Source organism: Catharus ustulatus, chromosome 8, assembly GCF_009819885.2.
Source record: "Catharus ustulatus isolate bCatUst1 chromosome 8, bCatUst1.pri.v2, whole genome shotgun sequence".
Taxonomy (NCBI): Eukaryota; Metazoa; Chordata; class Aves; order Passeriformes; family Turdidae; genus Catharus; species Catharus ustulatus.
In genome coordinates this window covers 36,487,892-36,509,848 of record NC_046228.1, presented here as the reverse complement: position 1 = coordinate 36,509,848, position 21,957 = coordinate 36,487,892, and the positions used below count along the sequence as shown (strand labels likewise).

At 49.4% G+C, this 21,957-nt stretch overlaps 3 protein-coding genes across 4 annotated transcripts; 1 reads left to right on the top strand and 2 right to left on the bottom strand.

Annotated features, from left to right (window-relative positions):
- Positions 1 to 434: 434 nt before the first annotated feature.
- LOC116999758 lies at positions 435 to 11,873 on the bottom strand. Of its 2 annotated transcripts, XM_033066729.1 has the most exons (10): positions 11,809 to 11,873; positions 11,106 to 11,197; positions 10,407 to 10,549; positions 9,490 to 9,594; positions 4,928 to 5,014; positions 4,271 to 4,546; positions 3,610 to 3,734; positions 3,080 to 3,148; positions 2,554 to 2,738; positions 435 to 1,404 (listed from the first exon to the last, which is right to left on the bottom strand). In XM_033066729.1, exons 1-9 carry the CDS (start codon positions 11,856 to 11,858, stop codon positions 2,555 to 2,557), a joined length of 1,131 nt encoding a protein of 376 aa, XP_032922620.1. In that variant the 5' UTR covers positions 11,859 to 11,873; the 3' UTR covers positions 435 to 1,404; position 2,554. The 2 variants fall into 2 exon arrangements, with proteins under 2 accessions (XP_032922620.1, XP_032922621.1); XM_033066730.1 differs by lacking the exons at positions 435 to 1,404; positions 3,080 to 3,148 and having other exon boundaries at positions 2,518 to 2,738.
- Positions 11,874 to 12,236: 363 nt separating this feature from the next.
- Positions 12,237 to 16,846, bottom strand: LOC116999495 (zinc finger protein 239-like). Its single transcript, XM_033066257.1, is given in 3 exon segments — positions 12,237 to 16,232; positions 16,418 to 16,499; positions 16,755 to 16,846. Coding segments are annotated over 2 exon segments (1,122 nt in total). The 5' UTR covers positions 16,473 to 16,499; positions 16,755 to 16,846; the 3' UTR covers positions 12,237 to 15,165.
- Positions 16,847 to 17,822: 976 nt separating this feature from the next.
- On the top strand, positions 17,823 to 21,522 carry LOC116999492 (zinc finger protein 135-like). The gene is made up of 2 exons (XM_033066254.1): positions 17,823 to 17,859; positions 18,031 to 21,522. The coding sequence occupies exons 1-2, from the start codon at positions 17,838 to 17,840 to the stop codon at positions 19,287 to 19,289; spliced, it is 1,281 nt and encodes a 426-aa protein (XP_032922145.1). The 5' UTR covers positions 17,823 to 17,837; the 3' UTR covers positions 19,290 to 21,522.
- Positions 21,523 to 21,957: the final 435 nt, after the last annotated feature.

Sequence of the window (21,957 nt, the reverse complement as noted above, 5' to 3'; positions counted from 1 at the left end):
CACGCGAGAAAGAGTTTTTACACGTAACGTTCGCTTCCCCCGTGATTGACCACGTCCCTCGCGGGATGGTGGAACTGCGATCTTGGGGTCCAGACTCGCTCTGTGATCAAATCACGTCTCACTCATGCGCTCAGTCACACCTCACTCAACCACACAATACTTATGGTTCCTTTTCCTGTGTGGATTCTTCGTGCACGTCGAGTTTTATGAGTGAAAAGTTGCCGCGGTTATCCAAGAGCTCTGGGCCCATCTTCCCCCTTTTCGATTGTGGCTTCTGGTTTTAGTTCGTATTCCTAAATGGTGCTGGGGAGTTTCCCGATCCCGCCAGGTCGCTGAACTCAGCGAGGCGCCTCCCGGACAGAAAAGGGGGACCCCAAATCAGGATCACGTCAGGGTCACCAGATTGTTATAGATAATAAATGAATTAAGCCGGATTAAAATAGTAAAAGAATAATTTTTATTTTTGTGACTGAAAATACGGTCCTGGGAAGCCACAAATGAAACAGGACAGCACCGAGCCCAGGATTGGTGCCAGATGAACACACATGCTGATCTGACCTGTATCGCATCAGATCCCCCTGCGTTCACGACTGCCATCCTGGAGAGTCCGTTTTTTATATAGTTTTTGTGGGCTGAGGCGAGAGTCTCTTTTGTTTCTGCTGCGGATTCTCATATTTAGATTGAATCCTTTTCTTGGTGCTGCTCTGGACAAAGGTCCTTCCTGTGTGTCGATGAATCCTGATGAAGGTTGTGTCTGCTCCGTATTGATGTGTAATTTTCCTTGGGATGGTTGATTTTTGCTTGCGGGAACCGAGGCTTTGGAATGTAACTTTTCCCGGTGGAGATGACTGGATTTACAGGAACTGGCCTTGATATGTGATGGCCCCCAGGAACCTCCCAGCTGTCTTCAGGTGTGGTACTTGACATGTTTTTATTGATGATCTTCTGTTGAGTGGTTTCTGGATTGCCGAGCTAGGTCTGTTGATATGCTAATGAAGGCCTTTGGCAGTGGCTCCGGGTGCTGGAGTCTGATGAAAACACCCTTTTCCTGGTAGTGGCTAAAAGGTTCTCTTCTTTTATCTCTTTATTTTATACAACCTACTTATACCACATAAACATGAATTATAACAACATATATCACACTTGCAAGGATTTGAGGATCCCCGAGGGGATTTTAGGGATCCCTGAAGGGTTTTTGTAGGAATCTCTGTGGGTTTTTACGGATCCCGCCGGATGTTTGGGCTCTCCCGAAGACACGAGGGGGATTTCGGGGACGATTTTTGGAGGTTCCCAAGTGGGATTTTTCGGGGTTTTTTTGGGTTTTGGGGGAGTGCCGCTCTCACCCCTGCCTGGCCAGGGCCCCCAGCACTCCCGTCACCTCCGGGAGGCAGCTCAGGTCTCGTCCTGAGGAGACACGGGTAGCACCCACTGGTCCTGGCCCTGCTGCCATCGCTGCGCTTCTGTTCCCGCCCCCTCAGTGAGGCAGCAACCAATCAGCACGGAGCCTGCCTCCAGTGTAGCCAATGGAACAAGGTGACAGCACTGTCAACCAAAGTGCCCGCCCACGGGTAGCATGAAGCCAATAGGCGAGCGCTCAGAGATGTCAATCATAGAGGAGACGGGAAAAAAGCCAATGAGAGTGCAGAGCTGGCTGTCAATCAGAGCATTGGCGGGAAGGGTAAACTTGCCCCGCATAGGAGCGTGAACTAATAAGAACGCACTCTCTGGCTGTCAATCAACGCAGAAGTGGCTGGGCACGCCCACACAAGGCTATGAGCTAATCAGAGCGCTGCACGAGCCGTCAGTCACAGCGCAGGGGGCGTGCTCTGCCCATCTACCACACCCCGTGAGCCAATAGGCAAGTAGTTTTTGCTGTCAATTGTCTTTGGCCCTGCCCACAGCTCCATCAAATTTTTTTGGCCCTTTTTGGGTGGTTTTGAGGGGAATTTGGGGGAAAAGTTTTTGGGAGTACCAGGTGAGGTTTGGGGGGAATTTGGGGGAAAAGATGGGGATTTTGGGCGTTCTAGGTGGACTTTGGGATGAATTTGGGGAAATTTGGGGTCCTACCTTGGTGGGGGTGGGGCATTGGAGCCCAGGTGAGCTCCTGCTCCAGGGAAAGGAGCAGCTGGAAAAGGCACTTCTGGGGGAAATTTGAAGGATTTTGCAGAAATTTTGAGAGAGTTTTGGGGTGATTTGGGGGATATTTTTTGTGGGAATTTTTGTGGAATTTTTAAAATTTGAATTTTGGGGTGCTTTTCAGTGAATTTTTGTGGGAATTTTGTGGGAATTTTTGTGGGCAATTTCGGAAAAATTTGAGGGAGTTTCTGAGGGAATTTTGTAGGAATTTTGTGGGGAATTTCAGGATAATTTGAGGGAATTTCTGCGGGAATTTTAGGGGATTTTTTTGTCTTTTCAGGTAGATTTCAGCAAGAATTTGGGATGGATTTTATCACAAACCAGCTCCCCCCACAACCTGTCAATCATCCCCCTCCCCACACCCATATAAGGAGAGAAGTGGGCAGTGCTGGTGGTATTTTAATGAGCTGTGGTTACATCAAGGGGATGGAGGGCAGAGCTCGCTGAAGGCCTGGCGTTTCCGTGCTGATTCCTGGCGGATTTGGCCCAATTCCAGCGCCAGATCCCGGAATTCTGGGCCCAGGGCCCTGTAAGCCTCAAGCTTCGCCCTCAACTCCGTGAGTTTGGCCTCAGCGGTGTGGTGGGACTCGGTGAGCAATGCCCTAAAAGGGAAAAAGGGGCAGAGCTTACAGAAAGGGGCAGGGTTATGGTAATGAAGTGACATCACTGGTGGGGCAGAGTTATGCTAATGAGGGGTGGGGCTCAGGTAACGAGATTACATTATCATTATGAGAGGAATAATTCTGCTCATGAGGGGCTGGGGTACTTTAATGAGGGGTATGACTACGCTAATGATGATTATGCTAATGAGCACAACTGCAGTAATGGGGTGATGTCATGGTAATGAGGGGCTAGGCTATGTTAATGAGGATTATGCTAACGAGGAACAGGACTCTGGCAATGAGGGGCCAAGTTATGCAAATGAGGGGGCATGGTCTCACACCTGATTTGCCGGTGGGCCTCGATGGTGGGGGCGGGGTAAGTGTCCAATAGGAGGTGCAGCTCTTCCAGCCTGATGAATATTAATGAGCATTAATGAGTGGGTGGGGCCTGGGGAGGAACTCCTTGGGGTTACTGGGATGGACTAGGATCAAACTGGGAGAGGATTTGGGGTTTCTGGGATAGACTGGGACAGGATTATGGGTTACTGGGATGGGATTTGGGGTTACTGGGATGGACTGGCATGGACTGGGAGAGGATTTGGGGTTACTGGGATAGACTGGGAGAGGATTTGGGGTTACGGGAATGGACTGGGAGGGGATTTGGGGTTACTGGGATGGACTGGGAGGGAGTTTGGGGTTACTGGGATGGGATTTGGCATTACTGGGATGGACTGGGAGGGGGTTTGGGGTTACTGGGATGAACTGGGACAAACTGGGAGAAGCACTGGGGTGCTCTGTTGGTTAACACCCGTGTGCTAATGAGATGCAAATGAGATGTAAAATGAGATCCTGAAGAGACGCCACCCCTCACCGACTCTTGAGCAGCAAGGCCTCGCCCTTGGCCTGCAGGTACTGGCCCTGCTCCAGGTCCAGGTCAGCCTGGACGTTCCGCAGGGAGCAGAGCTGGGTCAGGAGGGAGCAACAGCGGGACAGAACCTGCAAACAGTACAGACCAGTATGGACCAGTACAGACCAGTACGGACCGGTATGGACCAGTACAGATCAGTATAAACCAGTATGGACCAGTATAAACCAGTACGGATTGGTACGGACCAATACAAACCAGTATGGACCAGTATAAACCAGTAACCCCAAATCACATTTTTTCCCATTTTCCCCATTTTTAACCCTTTAATCCCCTTCCAGTGCATCCCAGTCCCTCTCAGTTTGTCCCAGTCCCTTCCAGTATAAACCAGTCCAAACCAGTAACCCCAAATCTACTTGTAACCCATTTTTAATCCTTTTTTATCCCTTCCTGCTCCATTTTTAACCCATTTTTTACAATTTTTTCACAATTTTTCCCCATTTTACCCCTTCCCAGTCCCTTCTCAGTACAAACCGGTACAAATCAGTCTAAACCAGTAACCCCAAATCCCATTTTAACCCTTTTTAACCCTTTCTCCTCCATTTTTTATGGTTTTTACACCATTTTTCCCCTTCCCAGTTCCCTCCTAATACAAACCAGTACAAACCTCGTGGTATTTCCAGCGCATCTTTTCCAGATTTTTACTCAGCAGCCGTTCCCGGAGCCTCTCTCGGTGCAGCCGGAGCCTCTCGGATCTCAGAAGCCCCGCCAGATTTGGGGCATTTTGGGGCTTTTTGGGTTGAATTTGGGGATTTTGAGGCAGATTTTGGGGGTGAGTTTCAGGGATTTTGGGGCCTCCCAGCAGGAAATTTTGGACCTCTTCTCGTTTTTCTCTCAAGCGTCGCTGGAGCTCCGGGACGAGCCTGGGGAGGATTTGGGGGTGCTGGGGGCGGGGAAATTTGGGGTGAATTTGGGGGGAATGTAAGAGGATTTGGGGGGATTTTGGCTGGGTAAATGAGAATTTTGAGGGGGATTTTGTGGAATTTTGGGGGTCCCAGGTGGATTTTTGGAGTGAGTTTGTGGAATTTTGGGGTTCCCAGGTGGATATTGGGGTTCCCAGCTGACTTTTTAGATGAATTTGGAGGATTTTGGGATGAATTTGGGGGATTTTGGGGTTCCCAGGTGAACTTTGGGGTTCCCAGGTGACTTTTTGGATGAATTTGGAGGATTTTGGGGTGAATTTGGGGGATTTTGGGGTTCTCAGGTGGATTTTGGGGTTCCCAGCTGACTTTTTGGGTGAATTTGGAGGATTTTGGGGTCTTACCTTTGGAGGGGGGACGAGCTCAGAGATTTCGCGGGGCCCCCGGCGCAGCTGAGCCCTGGTGAGCTCCTCCTCCAGGGAACGCAGCACCTGCAACAGGGAATATGAGGGATTTGGGGAAATTTGAGGTGACTTGGTGGGGATTTTGGTGGGAAATTTGGACAGATATTGTGGGAATTTTTGTGGGGATTTTGTGGGAGAATTTAAGAGAATTTTTGTGGAAATTTTGAGGGAATTGTGGGGTGATTTTGTGGGAATTTTGGTGGGAATTTCTGAAGAATTTGGGGGGATTTTTGGGGGAATTTTGAGGGAATTTTGGGGGATTTTGTGGAAATTCTGAGGGGACTTTGCAGTGATTTTGTGGGAATTGTGGGGGGATTTTGGGGAAGTTCTGCAGGGAATTTTCTGGGGATGCTGTGGAATTTCCGAGGGAAATTTGGGGAGATTTTGTGGACATTTTGAGGGAAGTTTGGGGTGATTTGGGGAGATTTTTTGTGGGAATTTCTGCAGAATTTGGGGGGATTTTTGTGTGGGTTTTCAAGGGAATTTTGGGGTGATTTTCTGGGAATTCTAGGGGAATTTTTTTGGGATTTTGTGGAAATTCTGAGGGGATTTGGCACAATTTTGCGGGAATATTGGGGTGATTTGGTGGAAATTCTAAGATAATTTTGGGACAATTTTGTGGGAGTTTTGAGGGAATTTTCACAGATTTTGTGGGAATTTTGGGGGATTTTGTGGGGAATTTGTAGGGATTTTGGGACAGTTCTGTGGGGAATTTTGTGGGGATATTGTGGAATCTCTGAGGGGATTTTGGGACGATTTAAAGGGAATTTTTGTGGGAATTTTGTGGGCACTTGGGGCAGTTCTATGGGGAATTTTGTGATGATTTTGTGGAATCTCTGAGAGGATTTTGGGGCGATTTAGTGGGAAGTTTGTGAGAGTTTTGGGGTGAATATTTGTGGGAATGTTGGGAGAATTGTGGGCATTTTGGGGCAGTTCTTTGGGGAATTTTGGTCTGAGTTTTGTGGGAATTTTGGTGGGAATTTTTGGGGAATTTGGGGCAGTTCTGAGGGGATTTTGGGGAAGTTCTGAGGGGATTTTGGGGTATATTGTGAGTGGATCTTTGGGTGATGTTGAGGGAATTTAGTGGGGAATTTCTGCAGAATTCGGGGGGGATTTTTGTGGCAATTTGGAAGGAATTTTGTGGTGATTTTGTGGGAATTTTTGTGGGAATTTTAGGGGATTTTGTGGAAATATTTGTGGGAATTTTTGTGGGGATTTTGTGGCAGCTCTGTAGGGAATTTTCTGGCGATTCTGAGGGCATTTTGGGGCGATTTAGTGGAAATTTGGAGGGAATTTTGGGGTGATTTTGTGGGATTTTGGGGGGATTCAGTGGCAGTTCTTGGGGAATTTTGTGGTGATTTTGTGGAAATTCTGAGGGAATTTTGGGGTGATTTTGTGGGAATTTTAGTAGGAACTTTTGGGTGATTTTGTGGAAATTTTAGGTTGATTTTGTGGGAATTTTTGGAGAATTTGTGGGGATTTTAGGGGAATTCTTTGGGGAATTTTGTGGGGATTTTGTGGAAATTCTGAGGGAATATTGGGGTGATTTTGTGGGAATTTTAGTGGGAACTTTTGGGTGATTTTGTGGAAATTTTAGGTTGATTTTGTGGGAATTTTTGGAGAATTTGTGGGGATTTTAGGGGAATTCTTTGGGGAATTTTGTGGGGATTTTGTGGAAATTCTGAGAGTTTTTGGGTAAATTTTGGTGGGAATGTTGGGGGCATTATTCTGGGAATTTTGAGGGGGTTTTGTGGGAATTTTTGAGGGAATTTTGGAGTGATTTTTGCAGAAATTTTGGTGGGAATTTTGGGGGATTTTGAGGGAGTTCAGTGGGAAATTTGGGGGGATTTTGGGGCAGTCCTTGGGGAATTTTGTGGTGATTTTGTGGAAATTCTGAGGGAATTTTGGGGTGATTTTGGGGGAATTTTTGTGGATTTTGTGGGATTTTTGAGAGAATTTTGGGGTGATTGTGTAGGAATATTTGTGGGAATGTTGGGAGAATTGTGGGCATTTTGGGCAGTTCTTTGGGGAATTTTGTGGGGGTTTTGTGGGAATTTTGGAGGGAGTTTTTTGGGAATTTGGCGCAGTTCTGAGCGGATTTTGGGCCAGTTCTGTGGGGATTTTGGGGCAGTTCTGAGTGGATCTTGGGGTGATGTTGGGGGAATTTTGTGGGGAATTTCTGCGGAATTTGGGGGGATTTTTGTGGGAATTTTTGTGGGAATTTTGGGGTGATTTTGTGGGATTTATGGTGGGAATCTTAGGGTGATTTTGTGGGGTTTTTGGTGGGAATCTTAGGGGATTTTGTGGAATTTCTGAGGGGATTTTGGGGCCATTTTGTGGGCATTTTAGGGTGATTTTGTGGGAATTTTTGTGGGGATTTTGGGGCAGTTCTTTGGGGAATTTTGTCGGGATATTGTGGAATCTCTGAGGGGATTTTTTGGTGATTTTGTGGAAATTTTGGGAGAATTTGTCGGGATTTTTAGACAGCTCTGTGGGGAATTTTATGGGGATTTTGTGGAAATTGTGAGGGAATTTTGGGGAGATTTTGTGGGACTTTTTGTGGATTTTGTGTGAGTTGCGAGAGAATTTTGGGGTGATTTTGTGGTTTTTTTTGGTGGGAATTTTAGGGAATTTTGGTCTGAGTTTTGTGGGAAATTTTGTGTGAATTTTTGGAGAATTTGTGGGGATTTCTGTGGGGAATTTTATGGGGATTTTGTGGAGATTTTGTGGAAATACTGAGGGGATTTTTGGGGTACTTTTGTGGGAATTTCCGTGATTTTCTGTGAGTTTTGAGGGGATTTCAGGGTGAGTTTGTGGGAATTTTTGGAGAATTTGTGGGATTTTGGGGCAGTTCTTGGGGAATTTTTTGGGGATTTTAGGGGAATCTCTGAGGTAATTTGGGAGTGATTTTGGGGAAATTTTGGTGGGAATGTAGGGGGCATTATTCTGGGAATTTTGATGGGATTTTGTGGAAATTTTTGAGGGAATTTTGGAGTGATTTTTGTGGGAATTTTGGTGGCAATTTTTTGGGAATTTGGGGCAGTTCTGAGTGGATCTTGGGGTGATGTTGGGGGAATTTTGTGGGGAATTTCTGTGGAATTTGGAAGGATTTTTGTGGGAATTTCGAGGGAATTTTGGGGTGATTTTGAGGGATTTTTTGGTGGGAATTTTAGGGGATTTTGTGGAAATTGTTGTGAGAATTTTTGTGGGGATTTTGGGAAAATTCAGTGGGGAATTTGGGGGGATTCTAGGGTAGTTCTGTGGGGAATTTTGTGGGGATTTTGTGGAAATTCTGAGAGAATTTTGGGGTCATTTTGTGGAAATTTTTGCGGAATTTCTGGGGATTTTTGTGGGAACTTTGGGTTGATTTTGTGGGACTTTTGTGGAAATTTTGAGGGAAGTTTGTGGGGATTTTGTAGTAATTTTTGTAGGAGCTTTTGGGTGATTTTGAGAGAATTTTAGGTTGATTTTGTGGGAATTTTTGGAGAATTTGTGGGGATTTTGGGGGAATTCTTTGGGGAATTTTGTGGGGATTTAATGGAAATTCTGAGGGGATTTTGCGGAGTTTTTGTGGGACTTTTTGTGGATTTTATGGGAGTTTTGAGAGAATTTTGGGGTGATTGTGTAGGAATATTTGCGGGAATGTTGGGAGAATTGCGGGCATTTTGGGGCTGTTCTTTGGGGAATTTTGGTCTGAGTTTTGTGGGAATTTTGGTGGGAATTTTTGGGGAATTTGGGGCAGTTCTGAGGGGATTTTGGGCCAGTTCTGAGTGGATCTTGGGGTTATGTTGGGGGAATTTTGTGGGGAATTTCTGCGGAATTTGGGGGGAATTTTGTGGGAATTTCAAGGGAATTTTGGGGTGATTTTGTGGGATTTTGGTGGGAATTTCAGGGGATTTTGTGGAATTTCAGAGGGGATTTTGTGGGAATTTTAGGGTGATTTTGTGGGAATTTTTGTGGGGATTTTGGGGCAGTTGTGTAGGGAATTTTGTGGGGATTCCGAGGAAATTTTGGGGGCCTTTTCTGGAAATTTTGGGGTACTTTGGGGCAATGCTGTGGGGAATTTTGTGGGGATTTTGTGGAAATTCTGAGGGAATTTTAGGGAGATTTTGTGGGACTTTTTGTGGATTTTGTGTGTGTTGTTAGAGAATTTTTGGGTGAGTTTGTGGGAATTTTTGTGAGAACTTTTGTAGAATTTGCGGGGATTTTGGGGCAGTTCTTTGAGGAATTTTGTGGGGGTTTTGTGGAAATTCTGAGGGGATTTTGGGGGGATTTTGTGGACATTCTGAGGGAATGTTGGGGGAATGTTTGTGTGAATTTGTGGTGATTTTGGGGCAGTTCTGAGGGGATTTTGGTTGGATTTGGGGGGAATTCTAAGGGTATTATGGGGCTGTTCTTTGGGGAATTTTGGGGGATTTTTGGAGAATTTGGGGGGATTTTTTTGAGAATTTTGGCAGATTTTTTTGCATTTTGGGGGCATTTTGCGGGGCTTTGGGACTCACGGATCGGTCCAGGTTTTGGGGGTCCCGGATCAGCTCTTCCAGAAGGCGCCAGAGCAGCTCCTGATGCAGCCACCGCTCCTTAGCCCTGGCCAGGGTCCCTTCGGCCTGAGGGGACCCCAAAACCACAGAAAACAAATCAAAACCCAAAAAAATACAAATAAATCAGGAGCCCAAAACCCCAAATAAAAAAAACCAAAAAACACATCAGGAACCCAAAACCACAAAAAACCCCCACAAACAAACAAAAAAACAAAACCAAAGCAGGAACCCAAAAAACAAATTAGGAACCCAAAAAACCCCAAAGTCAGGAATCCCAAAAACACACACACACACACACACAAAAAAAAAAATCAGGAACCCCAAAATACAAAACAAACCCAAAAAAACCAAAAAAAAAAGTCAGGAACCGCCAAAACACAAAAAAACTCATAAATCCCAAAACCCTCCTCAGGAACCCCAAAAAACCAAGTCAGAACCCAAAAAAATCCAACCCAGGACTCCCAAAAACCCCCAAAACAGGAAATTTTGAGGAATTTTCAGCAGAAATTTGGGAGAAACGGGGAAATATTGGGGGAATTTAGGAAGAATTTGGGGCTAAAATCCAGGAAAAACTGGGAATTTTGGAAGGATTTGGGGCTAAAATTCAGGAAAATGGGAGAAATTTGGGGAATTTTGGGGAATTCAGGGTTAAAAATCAAGAATTTGGGGCTAAAAATCAGGAAAATAGGAGAATTTTGGGGAATTTGGGGCTAAAATTCAGGAAAATGGGAGAATTTTGGGCAACTTTGCTTCAATTTTGGGGCAAAAAGAGGAACGTTTGCTAAGAATGGAGGATATAAAAAAGGAATTCCTGCAATGTCCCCAAAAACCCCCAAATTTGGGTAATTTCCCCCAGTTTTGGGGGGTTTCTGCCTCACCTGGTGCAGCTCCTGCTGCAGGGGGAGGCTGAGCCCATCTTCCCCCAGGAACCCCCCCAAACTTTGGAGCAGCTTAGCCAGGCCTGGATGGGCCTCCAACTCCTGGGGGGTGCTGGAATTTCGGGGTCCTGTGGAGTCTTGGTCTGTTTTTGGGGAGAAAAAAGGAAAAAAATAAATTTTAGGGATTTGGGGCAGGGATTGGGGCTTGGGATTTTTGAGAGGATTTTGGGGGTTTGGGGGAGGATTTTGCTGGTTTTGGGAGGATTTTGGAAAGAAATCTGGGGTTGAGGGGGGGATTTTGGGGGTTTTTGGGAGGATTTGAAGAGTTTTGGGAGGATTTGGGGGAAATTTGGGGGTCCCGGGGGGTTTTTGTCTGTTTTCTGGGGAGATAAAAGCAAAAAAAAATAAATTTAAGGGAATTCTGGATGTTTTTGGAGGATTTTGGGGGATTTGGGGCGATTGTGAGCGCATTTTGGGTTTTGGGGGGGGGTTTGGGGGGATTTTAGGGCTTTTGGGGGATTTCAGAGGGAACTGGGGGTTTTGGAAAAGATTTTTGGGATTTTGGGGGAGATTTGGGGGGGGATTCAGAGGAATTTGGGGTTTTGGGGGGAATTTGGGGGTTTTTCGGGGGATTTGGGGGGGGAATTTTTGGGAGGATTTTGGGGGATTTCGAGGGGATTTTGGGGGTGATTTTCTCACCTGGCAGCAGCAGCAGGTCCTGGGTTGGGAGCTCCTCCAAATCCATTTTGGGGGTTTTGAGGTGGGTACCCCCCAAAAAAAACCACCTGGGGCTGGTAAAATTCAGTCAGAAAAGGCAAAATTCCATCAGGGAACCCCAAAATTAAATCAGAGAAACCAAAATTAAATCAGGGAAGCCAAAAATTCAATCAGGAAACCCCAAAATTTAATCAAGGACCCCCAGATTTCAACAGGGAACCCCAAGTCTCTATCAGAGATACGCAAAATTAAATCATCCTAAACTCTCTCAGGGACCCCAAAACTTCAATCAGGAAATCGAAAATTAAATCAGGGAATCCCAAACCCACGCAAAGACCCCCACAATCTCCTCAGGACCCCCGAATTTCCCCCAAGAACCCCCTCGAAACCCCTCAGGGAACCCTAATAAATCCCTCAAGGGTGCTCCCAGACGCCACAGGACCCTCCAGGACCCCACAAAACCCCTCGAGGACCTCGCAAAACCCGTCAAGGATCCCCCTCAGGACCCTCCGAAACCCCTCAGAAACAGTGGGGGCCCCCACACCTCCCGGCCTTCCCTTAGAACCGCCCCCCAGAATCCGCCCGGAGCCCTCGGTCGCCTTTCTTGATTCCTTTCCGCCATTCCCAGCCCCGTTTTTGCCAAATTTTCCCCCAAAATTCCTCCCCCGCCGCCGCTTCTCCTCACGGGCTTCCCGCCGCGCCTCCCTGGCCACGCCTCCCCCGCCACCCAATCATAGCGCGGAGAGGCGGGGATAAGTTTGAGCGACAGCTCCACTGTCTAATAGGAGCTCGGGAATGCAAAACAACGGCCAATGGGAAGCAAGAGGCGGGGCAAAGCCAGCCCAGTGTTTCTCAGCGACCCTGACTTCCCTCCAGTCCCTCCCAGTATGGCACAGCGCCCTCCCCGTTGAAACCAGTGACTCCCAGTTTCCCCCAAAACGGCCCAGTAACTGCACCAGATCAAACCGGTGATGCCCGAGTAGAAATCAGGACAAGAAAAACCAAAACATGGGAGACAAAATCAAAAAGATGGGAGACAAGAAAAACAGTGGCTATAAACAAGTTCTTCAAAGAAAACACTGAAATTGTGTGTGAGAAAGTTTAGTAGAAATGTTAAGGCAGAGTGGACTGTGTTTATTTATGGCATTTAAGGTACTTACAAAGCAAGAGGAATTTCATATGAAAATCAAATGCCATGAGATTAATAAAATGAATATTGACCAGAGTTTCTGACAGCTCTTCAAGGTGCACTTCTTTGTCACATTTTACTTTATTCATCTCTTCTACAGCACATGTAATGTAAAATTAATGTAACATAAATAATTTTTCATATTTAGCAGGCAGTATAAAACATTTACCCTTTTGCAATACCCATTTCCCAAAACTTACTGGATTAAGTTAAGAAACTGTAAAGCTAATTTATGACTTAATCTAAATGTAGACTTGAAAAAATGATTAAGACATTAGCAAATCTATATCTGAAGAGATACTAATTATTTATCTTAAATAAAATTCAGAGCCTATTATGTTTTCCACAACTATGGCTTCAAATACACCATGGACAGTAAGACTAGAGTATTCTCCCAAGTATTGATGCATCTCCATTTTTCCAGGAAAAAAAAAAACGGAACTGCTGAAAGTATCGCAAAGGAAACCAGTTATTACTAACTTCCAAATGTTTTCTAGGTGCACATTCACAATACTGGTATTTTTTGCAAGTACCTGACACCAAGGTTATGTTTGGCATGGAATTCTCACAGGTCTCATCTTGCCTTGCCCTAGACAAGCATTAGCAGCTCACTTTTGAACACTTCTCCATAGATGCCCTCAATGCATACAGGGACATCCAATTCTATTTCTCATCTATCAGATGAGATCTAGCACCATGTGCTGCACAGCAGGGAAACAGTGCTGAAGGCAGATCTCTTACTCTGGGGGCTAAGGAGCACATCCCTAGAAACCACATGATAACAAGCATAATTTAAAGATAACCCACATCCAGCATGGAGAGGGTCTACAAAAACCTTAATTGGGAGGGTTTTATCCCTGCTACAAGCTACAGAAGTCCTGTCTGCTGGTCCTGATAGCTGCAGTGCTAGTGGCCTTAGCTGGAAACCAAAATTACTTTCTGAGAATTCATGCATGGATGGTCTTACCATTGGAGCTCTGCATAGCACTGCCCTCCACTGTTGCAATTACCAATGACCACCAAAGGAAAGGGAGTCAGATGAGTAAAAACAAATTTAGGAATTCCTGACACGTACAGGTACTGTAAAATCATTTCTCTGAGTACTAGAAGCTATCTATTTCCAGAAAACATTAGAAAATATTTTTATTACTGCCTAGCTCATTTTCTGCCTTTCTACAAGCCTTACCCAGTTCAGCAGACTTATTTTGGAGCTCCAAGGTACGCAGCACTAATTAATCTTCATATTTCTTTGATCTAAGAAAATGATAATTTCGATACCGCAAATGCATAGTACAAAGCACTGCATTCGAAACTTAAAGGACAACAGGACATTGTCTTACTACAAGCCCTTTAAGAACATTTACCTTTCAACAGGCAGATAACATACCAGCCTGCAACACATAGCAAATTTCACTTTTACAACTTTGGAACAGTAGGCATTAAAGTAAACAAATATATACTTACAGAAATTTGCATTTCTTAAAGACAGAATTATGGAAGTTGGAGGGGGCAAAAATTTACTTTTCATAGACCAGTATCAACCAGCACAAATAAAAAAATTACATTACATTATTTGCGTTTAGACCACTGTATCACAAATGCTCCAAATTTCAGCTTCATTTCCAATTGTTCTTGATTTTGTCATAGACTGCAACCTGTAAGATGACTCTGAATTGAAACTCTTTAATTAACCTATTTTGCTCATTTTGCAGCAGGCTTTTCAAATTGGCAGTAGAAATCTCAAACTCCTCTGTCATGGCTGCAAGCAAAGCCTTCACTTTTTTACATTCTTCCTCCTGTGCTTCCTTTTCTCTGGTGACCTCAATTAATGTTTTCACTGTAGTCTGGAATTCATTTTCTAAGTTCTTCTGAGTAGCCTTCAAAACATGATATAACTTCTAAACATGTCTTGGAACAAACAGCTACAGCTGTTTCATATCTAAAGTATCCACAATTATTTATGCAAATACTCATTTAGTCTATTTATACTGTAAAACCGTAAGCAAGGTGTACCTCTACCTTTTGCAATGAAATTTTAGCCTCTTCCAGCTCTGCCTTCAAATACCCTTGACTGACATGGGATTCCTTTAACATTTCTTCTTTATGTACTAAGCAAAAAAGACCAGTATCTGGCTGGAATCCATGGCTCTGCTGTCCATCGGGACCAGCGTCCATCCAGAGTGGGATTCATGACTCTGCTGTCCATCCAGACCAGTGTCCATCCAGAGTGGGATCCATGGCTCTGGTGTCCATCTGCACCAGTGTCCAACCTCTCCTGCACCTGTTCATCCCAGGCTCCCTGGCCAGGGCTGCTCCTCACTGCAGAGAGGACAAGACCCATGGTAAGTCCCAAGATGACCCCAAACCCACCTCTCACCAGGAACTGCATTGGTCAGCGCTTTGCCATGGCCAAGATGAAGCTGCTGGTGGCACTGTTGTGCACTGATGCCATCCCAGTTCATGTCCCCATCCATGTCCATGTCCCCCCATGTCTACATCCATATTCCCCATGTTGCTACTCATGTCCATGTCCCCTCATGTCCCGCCCCAGGGCTGTGTCCTTACATGTCTCCAGATGTCCTCACCCATGTCTGTGTTCTGCCACATCTCCATCCATGACTGTGTACCAATCCATGTCCATGTCCCCACCCATGTCATTGTCCACCACATGTGGTGCCTTAGTTGAATGACTTTGTCCTTCCAAAACACCCAAAACAGGGGTAAAGAGAAATTTAAAAAAATCTAGGTCATGGGGAGCCAAGAGGATGTGGAGCCCCCAGCCAGGTGTGTTCCCAACACGGATCAGCAGCACCAGGGCTCAGCGGGGCTCTGCCCACCGGGGCTCACTGGGGATCATCCAGCGCGGATCCTGCCATGGGGGATGGAGCTGGAGCAGCACACAAAGCTCTTCCTGCACTCGGGGCACTTGTGGGGCTACTCTTAGTGGAGACTCTGTTGGTGTCTGATCAAGTTAGAGCGCTGTGAGAAGCTCTTCCCACACTCCCAACACTCACAGGGTCTCTCCCTGGTGTGGATGCACCGATGCCTCATAAGGGTGCAGTTTTGCTTGAAGCTCATCCCACAGTCAGAGCAGCGGAAGGGCCTCTCCGTTACGTGAATGCAATAGTGCTTGAGGAGATCAGAGCTGCTCTGAAATCTCTTCCTGCACTTATCACACTCGTAGGGCCTCTCCCCAGTGTGGATGACTTGGTGTCTGACGAGGGTGCAGTTGCGCTTGAAGCCCTTCCCGCAGTCGGGGCAGGGGAAGGGCCTCTCATCTGTGTGAATCCGCTGGTGCAGGAGGAGAGAGGAGCTGGTCTGAAACCTCTTCCTGCAGTTATCACACTCATAGGGCCTCTCCCCTGTGTGGCTCCTTTGGTGGACAATCAATTCCGAGCTAATCCTGAAGCTCTTTCCACATTCCCCACACGTGTAGGGCCGTTCCCCTGTGTGGCTCCTCAGATGGGCAATCAGGTTAGACTTCTGGTTGAAGCTCTTCCCACACTCCCCACACTCATAGCACCTCTCCCCGGTGTGGCTCCTCAGGTGGCGGATAAGATTGCAGCTCTGGCTGAATCTCTTCCCACACTCCTCACATTCATAGGGCCGTTCCTCCGTGTGGATTCTCCAGTGGCAAAGCAGGTTGGATCTCTGGCTGAAGCTCTTCCCACATTTTGAGCACTTGTGGGGCTTCTCCCCATTGTGAAGTTGCTCCAAGCTCCATCCGCTTCTCCGGCCCGGGCTGGCTCTTTCCTGCTGGGATCCCCGGGCTGTGCCTTTGCAGCCCCTCCTGGTGCGGGATCTCCGCGGCTTTTCCTCCCCGTTGCGTTCCTGTGGCGTGGAACCGCTACAAACGGCCTCTTGCACGAGGTTCTGCTGCGGGGATTTGTCCTCGCTGCTGTCCGTGCTCAGCTCCTGCTCTGGGGCATGAAGGACAAGCACAGGATGGGATTTGCCTCCGGGCCAGAGGCAAGGGCAAGGAGATCCCCCCAGCGCGTCCCCGGCAGGAGGGCGACGACAACGGAGTTGTCCTGCAGCCGGGGCTGTGCTGGGCTGGGACATGGAGCAGGACACAGGGGGAAAGGGGCACTGACTTCCTCCTCACCTGCCTGCGCCTCCAGAGCCATCCTCCTCTTCCTCACGGCCTCCTCCCCCTCCATGAGGCCAAGGTTTGGGAACGGGATATCCTGGTTTGGGGGAAAACAAGGTGTGAGAGCGTTGGGTTTGGTGTTCCCGCTGGCCAAGGGCAGCTGGAGAAGTCAGCGCCCCTTTCAGCCTCGGGGGACCCGGAGCCCACCCATCACCAACCTCCCGCAGCCCTCCAGGCTGCCGGGGGTGCCCCAGCTCTGGGTCCTGCAAAATCCAAACACACCCCACCCGCATAAAAACCCTCCCGGAGACCCCCGCGATGGATTTGGGGCGAGCTCCCCCTCCCATGTCACCTGCGGGGTCCGAGGGTGGGCGATGCTGCCGCAACCGCGGGAGCTGCTGCCTGAGGGGAAAACTGCGTGGTTCTGCAGCTGCTACTCTCCCTCCCGCTCCTCCTCCGCTCCCAGCCGGGGCCGGCCCGATCCCGACACCCAAAAGCAGCCGCGCTCTGCCCTGGGGGTTTCAAAGAGGCTGCGGCCCGCGCGGCGCTGGGAGCGATCCTGAGAGCACCGGGAAGCAATTTGGAGCGCTTTCCCTCCCAGTACGGCACTTAGCGGGAGCACAGGGTTGCTGCTTCCGCCCACCAATCACAGGGCGCGATCGCTCCGTATTTATATAACCACGCCCTCGGCCCTGGCCCCGCCGACCGTAACCGCTTCCGGGCGCTCTTTGCTCCCAGTGCTCCCAGTAAGAGCGGCGCTGGGAGGGAAAGTGCTCCCAGTTTCACTCCTAGTGGCGCGTGGGTGCTTTTGGGTGTCGGCACCTGGCCGGGCCGGGCTGGGAGCGGAGGAAGAGCGGGAGGAAGAGGAGGAACACAGGAGCAAGAGGAGGCGGTGTCGCTTGGGAGCCAACAGCTTCCCCCATCCGCAGAGCGGCAGCTCTCCCCGGGAACCCTCAGGTGGGCGAGGAGGGGGAGCTCGTCCCAAATCCATCATGGGGGGCTCCGGGAGGGATTTTTTTTCTGGGCAGGGGATGTTTGGATCTGGCAGGAGCCCACAAGCGAGCCCGAAATGGCCCTGGAGGGATCTTGGCGGGTCCCGCGTAGCGATGGCCCGGGAGCGACGGGGAGGGGGCGATCTCGGCTCTGGGCGTCGCCGGCAGAGCCGGAGGGGAAGGCGGGAGCCCCGGACCGGGGAGAGCGCCCAGGGCCAATCCTGGAGCCGGGGCACCCCCGGCAGCCTGGAGGGCTACGGGAGCTTGGTGATGAGCGGGCTCCGAGCCCCCCGAGGCTGAAAGGGGCGCTGACTTCTCCAGCTGCCCTTGGGCAGTGGCACCATCAAACCCAGCGCGCTCAGCCCTTGTTTTCCTCACCAAAGCAGCATTTCCCAAACCTCGGCACTGAGGAGGAGGAGGAGGAGACCGTGAGGAAGAGGAGGATGGCTCTGGAGGCGCAGGCAGGTGAGGAGGAAGTCAGTGCCCCTTTCCCCATATGACCTGCTCTGTGTCCCAGCCCAGCGCGGCCCCCGGCTGAAGAACAACCCCACTGCTGGGAATGCGCTGCGGGGATCTCTTTCCCTTCTCTCTGGCATGGAGGCAAATCCCATCCTGTCCTTGTCCTTCCTCCCCCAGAGCAGCAGCTGAGGACAGAGACCAGGGAGGACAAATCCCCGCGGCAGAACCTCATGCAAGAGGCCGTTTGCAGTGGTTCCATGGGGCAGGAATCCAACGAGAAGGTAGAGCACCGGAGATCCCGCACCAGGAGGGGCTTCAGACACAGATCCCAGGGATCCCAGGAGGAACTACCCAGCCTGGGCCAGGGAGGCAGCTGGAGGTGCAGCCAGAGCTTGGAGCTGAGGGTTCATGAGCAGCTTCACGATGGAGAGAAGCGTCACAAGTGCTCAAAATGTGGAAAGAACTTTAGGTGGAGATCCAATCTGAGTGTTCACCAGAAAATCCACACAGGGGAACGGCCCTGCGAGTGTCAGGAGTGTGGGAAGAGCTTCAGGACAAGCTTTCACCTGATTGTCCACCAGAGGAGTCACACTGGGGAGAGACCCTATGAGTGTAATAAATGCAGGAAGAGGTTTAGAAGCAGCTCTGATCTTTTCAGACACTATCACATCCACACAGATGAAAGGCCCTTCCACTGCCCCGACTGTGGGAAGGACTTCAAGCAAAACTCCACCCTCATCAGGCACCGGCGCATCCACACTGGAGAGAAGCCCTACGAGTGTGATAAATGCAGGAAGAGGTTTCAGACCAGTTCCAGTCTCCTCAAGCACCAGCGCATCCACACTACAGAGAGGCCTTATGAGTGTGATAAATGCTGGAAGAGATTTCAGACGAGCTCCAGTCTCCTCCTGCACTATCGCACTCACACAGAGGAGAGGCCCTTCCGCTGCCCTGACTGTGGGAAAGACTTAAAGCAAAACTCCACCCTCATTAGGCACCAGCGCATCCACACTGGGGAGAGGCCCTACAAGTGTGATAAATGTGGTAAGACGTTTCACACCAGCTCCAATCTCCTCCTGCACTATCGCATTCACACAGATGAGAGGCCGTTCCGCTGCCCCAACTGTGGGAAGGGCTTCAGGCACAACTCCAGCCTCGTCATCCACCGGCGCATCCACACCAGGGAGAGGCCCTATGAGTGTGATAAATGCAGGAAGAGGTTTCAGACCAGCTCCAATCTCGTCACACACTATCGAATTCACACAAAGGAGAGGCCTTATGAGTGTTCTGACTGCGGGAAGGGCTTCAACCGCAACTTCACCCTCATCAGGCACCGGCGCATCCACACCGGGGAGAGACCCTACGAGTGCCCTGAGTGTGGGCAGAGCTTCTCACAGAGCTCTCACTTGACCCAACACCAACGGAGTCTCCACTGAGGCAATCCTTGCGGGTACCCCGAGTGCGGGAAGAGCTTTGTGCACTGCTCCAGCTCCATCCCACACGGCAGGATCCTCGCTGGATGATCCCCAGTGAGCTCCGGTGGGCAGAGCCCCGCTGAGCCCTGGTGCTGCTGATCTGTGTTGGGAACACACCTGACTGGGGGCTCCACATCCTCTTGGCTCCCTGTGGGCACTGAGACACATTCTCAGATCAACATCAGAAATCCATTGTGGAGAGTGGAGTTTTCAACTTCAGACCCCAGGAAACCTCACTTTGGTGGCATCAAGCAACACTGGATGGCCTATGAGGTCATCTCCAACATAGATCCATAGTCTTGAATTCTCTCTGGCCCATGGGCATCTTCCACAACCAATTGGGAATGGATTGGGGCAAAACCCAGAATTTTGGAGACAGTGGGGTGGAAACCCCACCAAAAGTTTCTTCCCACCCGCCTTTGGGGAGCACATGGATGCTCTGTTGGCAGGTACACGTAAATCCTTTTGTTTTGGCCTTGAACTGAAAAGGTTTTTGTTCATCCCTTTAAACCCCCTGAAACTGGGGTAAAAATTAAGACATTGAACTAAGGCATGGATGGGGACATGTGGGAGACAATGAAATGGATGGGGACATGGGGGGACACAACCCTGGGTGGGGATATGGGGAGCATGGATGGGGACATGAACTGGGACAGCATCAGTGCCACCACCTGTGCCACCACAGTGCCACCAGCACCTTTACCTCAGTCATGGCAAAGTGCTGCCCGGTGCAGTTCCTGCCACCACATCCCCACTGTCACCACCGCAGTATCCCAGCAGAATGTCACCACCCACCAGGATGGGACCAGCATGGGGAGCTTGTTCAGCTGGTGACAAGTGACCTGGAAGCAAGTGACAGCTACCAGGGTGTCCCAGGGCCATCACACTCAGGGGACCCCAACTGTCCCCTGAGGGGCAAGGGTCAGTGTCACCCAGGGAGTCACGTGGCCTGGTGGCAGCATCCCCTGACATGTCCTGGTGGCTTCATGTGCTGACATGTCCTGGTGGCAGTGTCCCCACAGGTGTTGTGACATTGTCCCCTGATGTGTGACATGATGTTCCTTCCCCATGTCTCCCTGTCCCCCGTCTCTGTGTCCCACTCGCCCCTGTGTGGCACTGTCCTTGTCTCCTCCTTGTGTCCCTGCCCCCCACCCGGGCGTGGCAAATTCTCCAAGGTCCTGGGTCCGGGTCCTGCAGGGTGTCCCTGTGTCCCTCACGGTGTCTTCTTGTCCCTCAGGATGTTCGTGTGGCTGCACCTGATGCTTGAGCATCTGTACCCGCCCCAGCATAGGTAGGGACACACCACAACACCCTGGGACACCCCATGACATCCCATGATACCCTTTGTCCTCTGATTTTGGGTCCTTTCCCCCTCTTTAGGGTCCCTTCTCTCTACAGTGTGTGTTTTCCTTCCTATTTTGGATCCTTTCACCCCTGATTTTGCATCCTTTCCCCCAGTTTTTGATCTTTCCCCCCTATTCTGGATCCCCTGTTTTGTGTCTTTTCCCCCTCTTGGGTCTTTCCCCATTTTTTTGGATTCTTTCCCCCTATTTTGTGTCGTTTCCCCCGTCTTTTGTATCCTTTCCCTCTTTTCAATCCTTTTCCCCAATTTTAAGTGTTCTCCCCTTGAATTTCGTATGTTTTTGGGTGCCTCCCCCTCCTTCAACCCACTTCCCACCCCTTAGTCCCCTCACCTCTCACTCCCTTTCCTGCAGGCGTGTCCCCAGCTGTGTCCCCAGCTGTCCCCCCCAAGCCACATGGACTTGGTGATCACCACCCCAAACATGAATTGTCACTGCTCAAATGGACATTGTCACCCCCTAAACAGTGGTTGTTACCTCCCAGACAGGGATTGTCACCCCCTGTGTCCCTGTAGAAACACAGCTGCAGAGCAGGGCTCAGAGCACTGCTCAACTCATGACTGCAGTGGATGTACTGAGTTTGGTAGGACACAAGCCCTGGCCAGCGAAGGCAGAGCCCTGAATGGAGAAGCAAAAGCTGTGCTCGGTGTGCTTTGTTTAGGATAAATCATGCTAGACTGTACGTGCCCATGCTGGTCTGTACATGTCTGTGCAGAGCTCTGATTAAGTAATGTTACTTAGAAACACCAATCAGGTGATTGTGCTATTTTTAGCTAGAGTTGAAAAGGTATATAAATTGTTGTGTGAAATCAATAAATCAGCTTCATGCTTGCATCAAATGGGGGTCCCGTCTCTTTGTTGGTAGCTGTCATGTCCCCACAAGGCCTCTATTGTGTCCCCGTCAAGCCCCATGTCCCCGCATGGCCTCTGCCATGTCCCCAATGGCTCAGGGGACAGAGCCAGCCCCTTGTACCCACGTGGACACCACCACATCCCCATGGAACCCCTTGTCCCCTGGTGGACTCTGCTGTTCCTCCTCAAGCCTCTTGTCCCCACGTGGCCTTTGCTGTGTCCCCAGGGACCTGTCAAGTCCCTCGTCCCCTAGTGGATTCTACCATGTCCCCAAGGAGCTCCTTGTCCCCATATGGCCTCTGCCATGTCCCTAAGGGCCCACAGAACCCCTTGTCCCCATGCAGACTCTACTGTGTCCCCATCAAGCCCTGTTGTCCTCATGTGCACTCTACCCTATCCCCAAAAACCCCATGTCC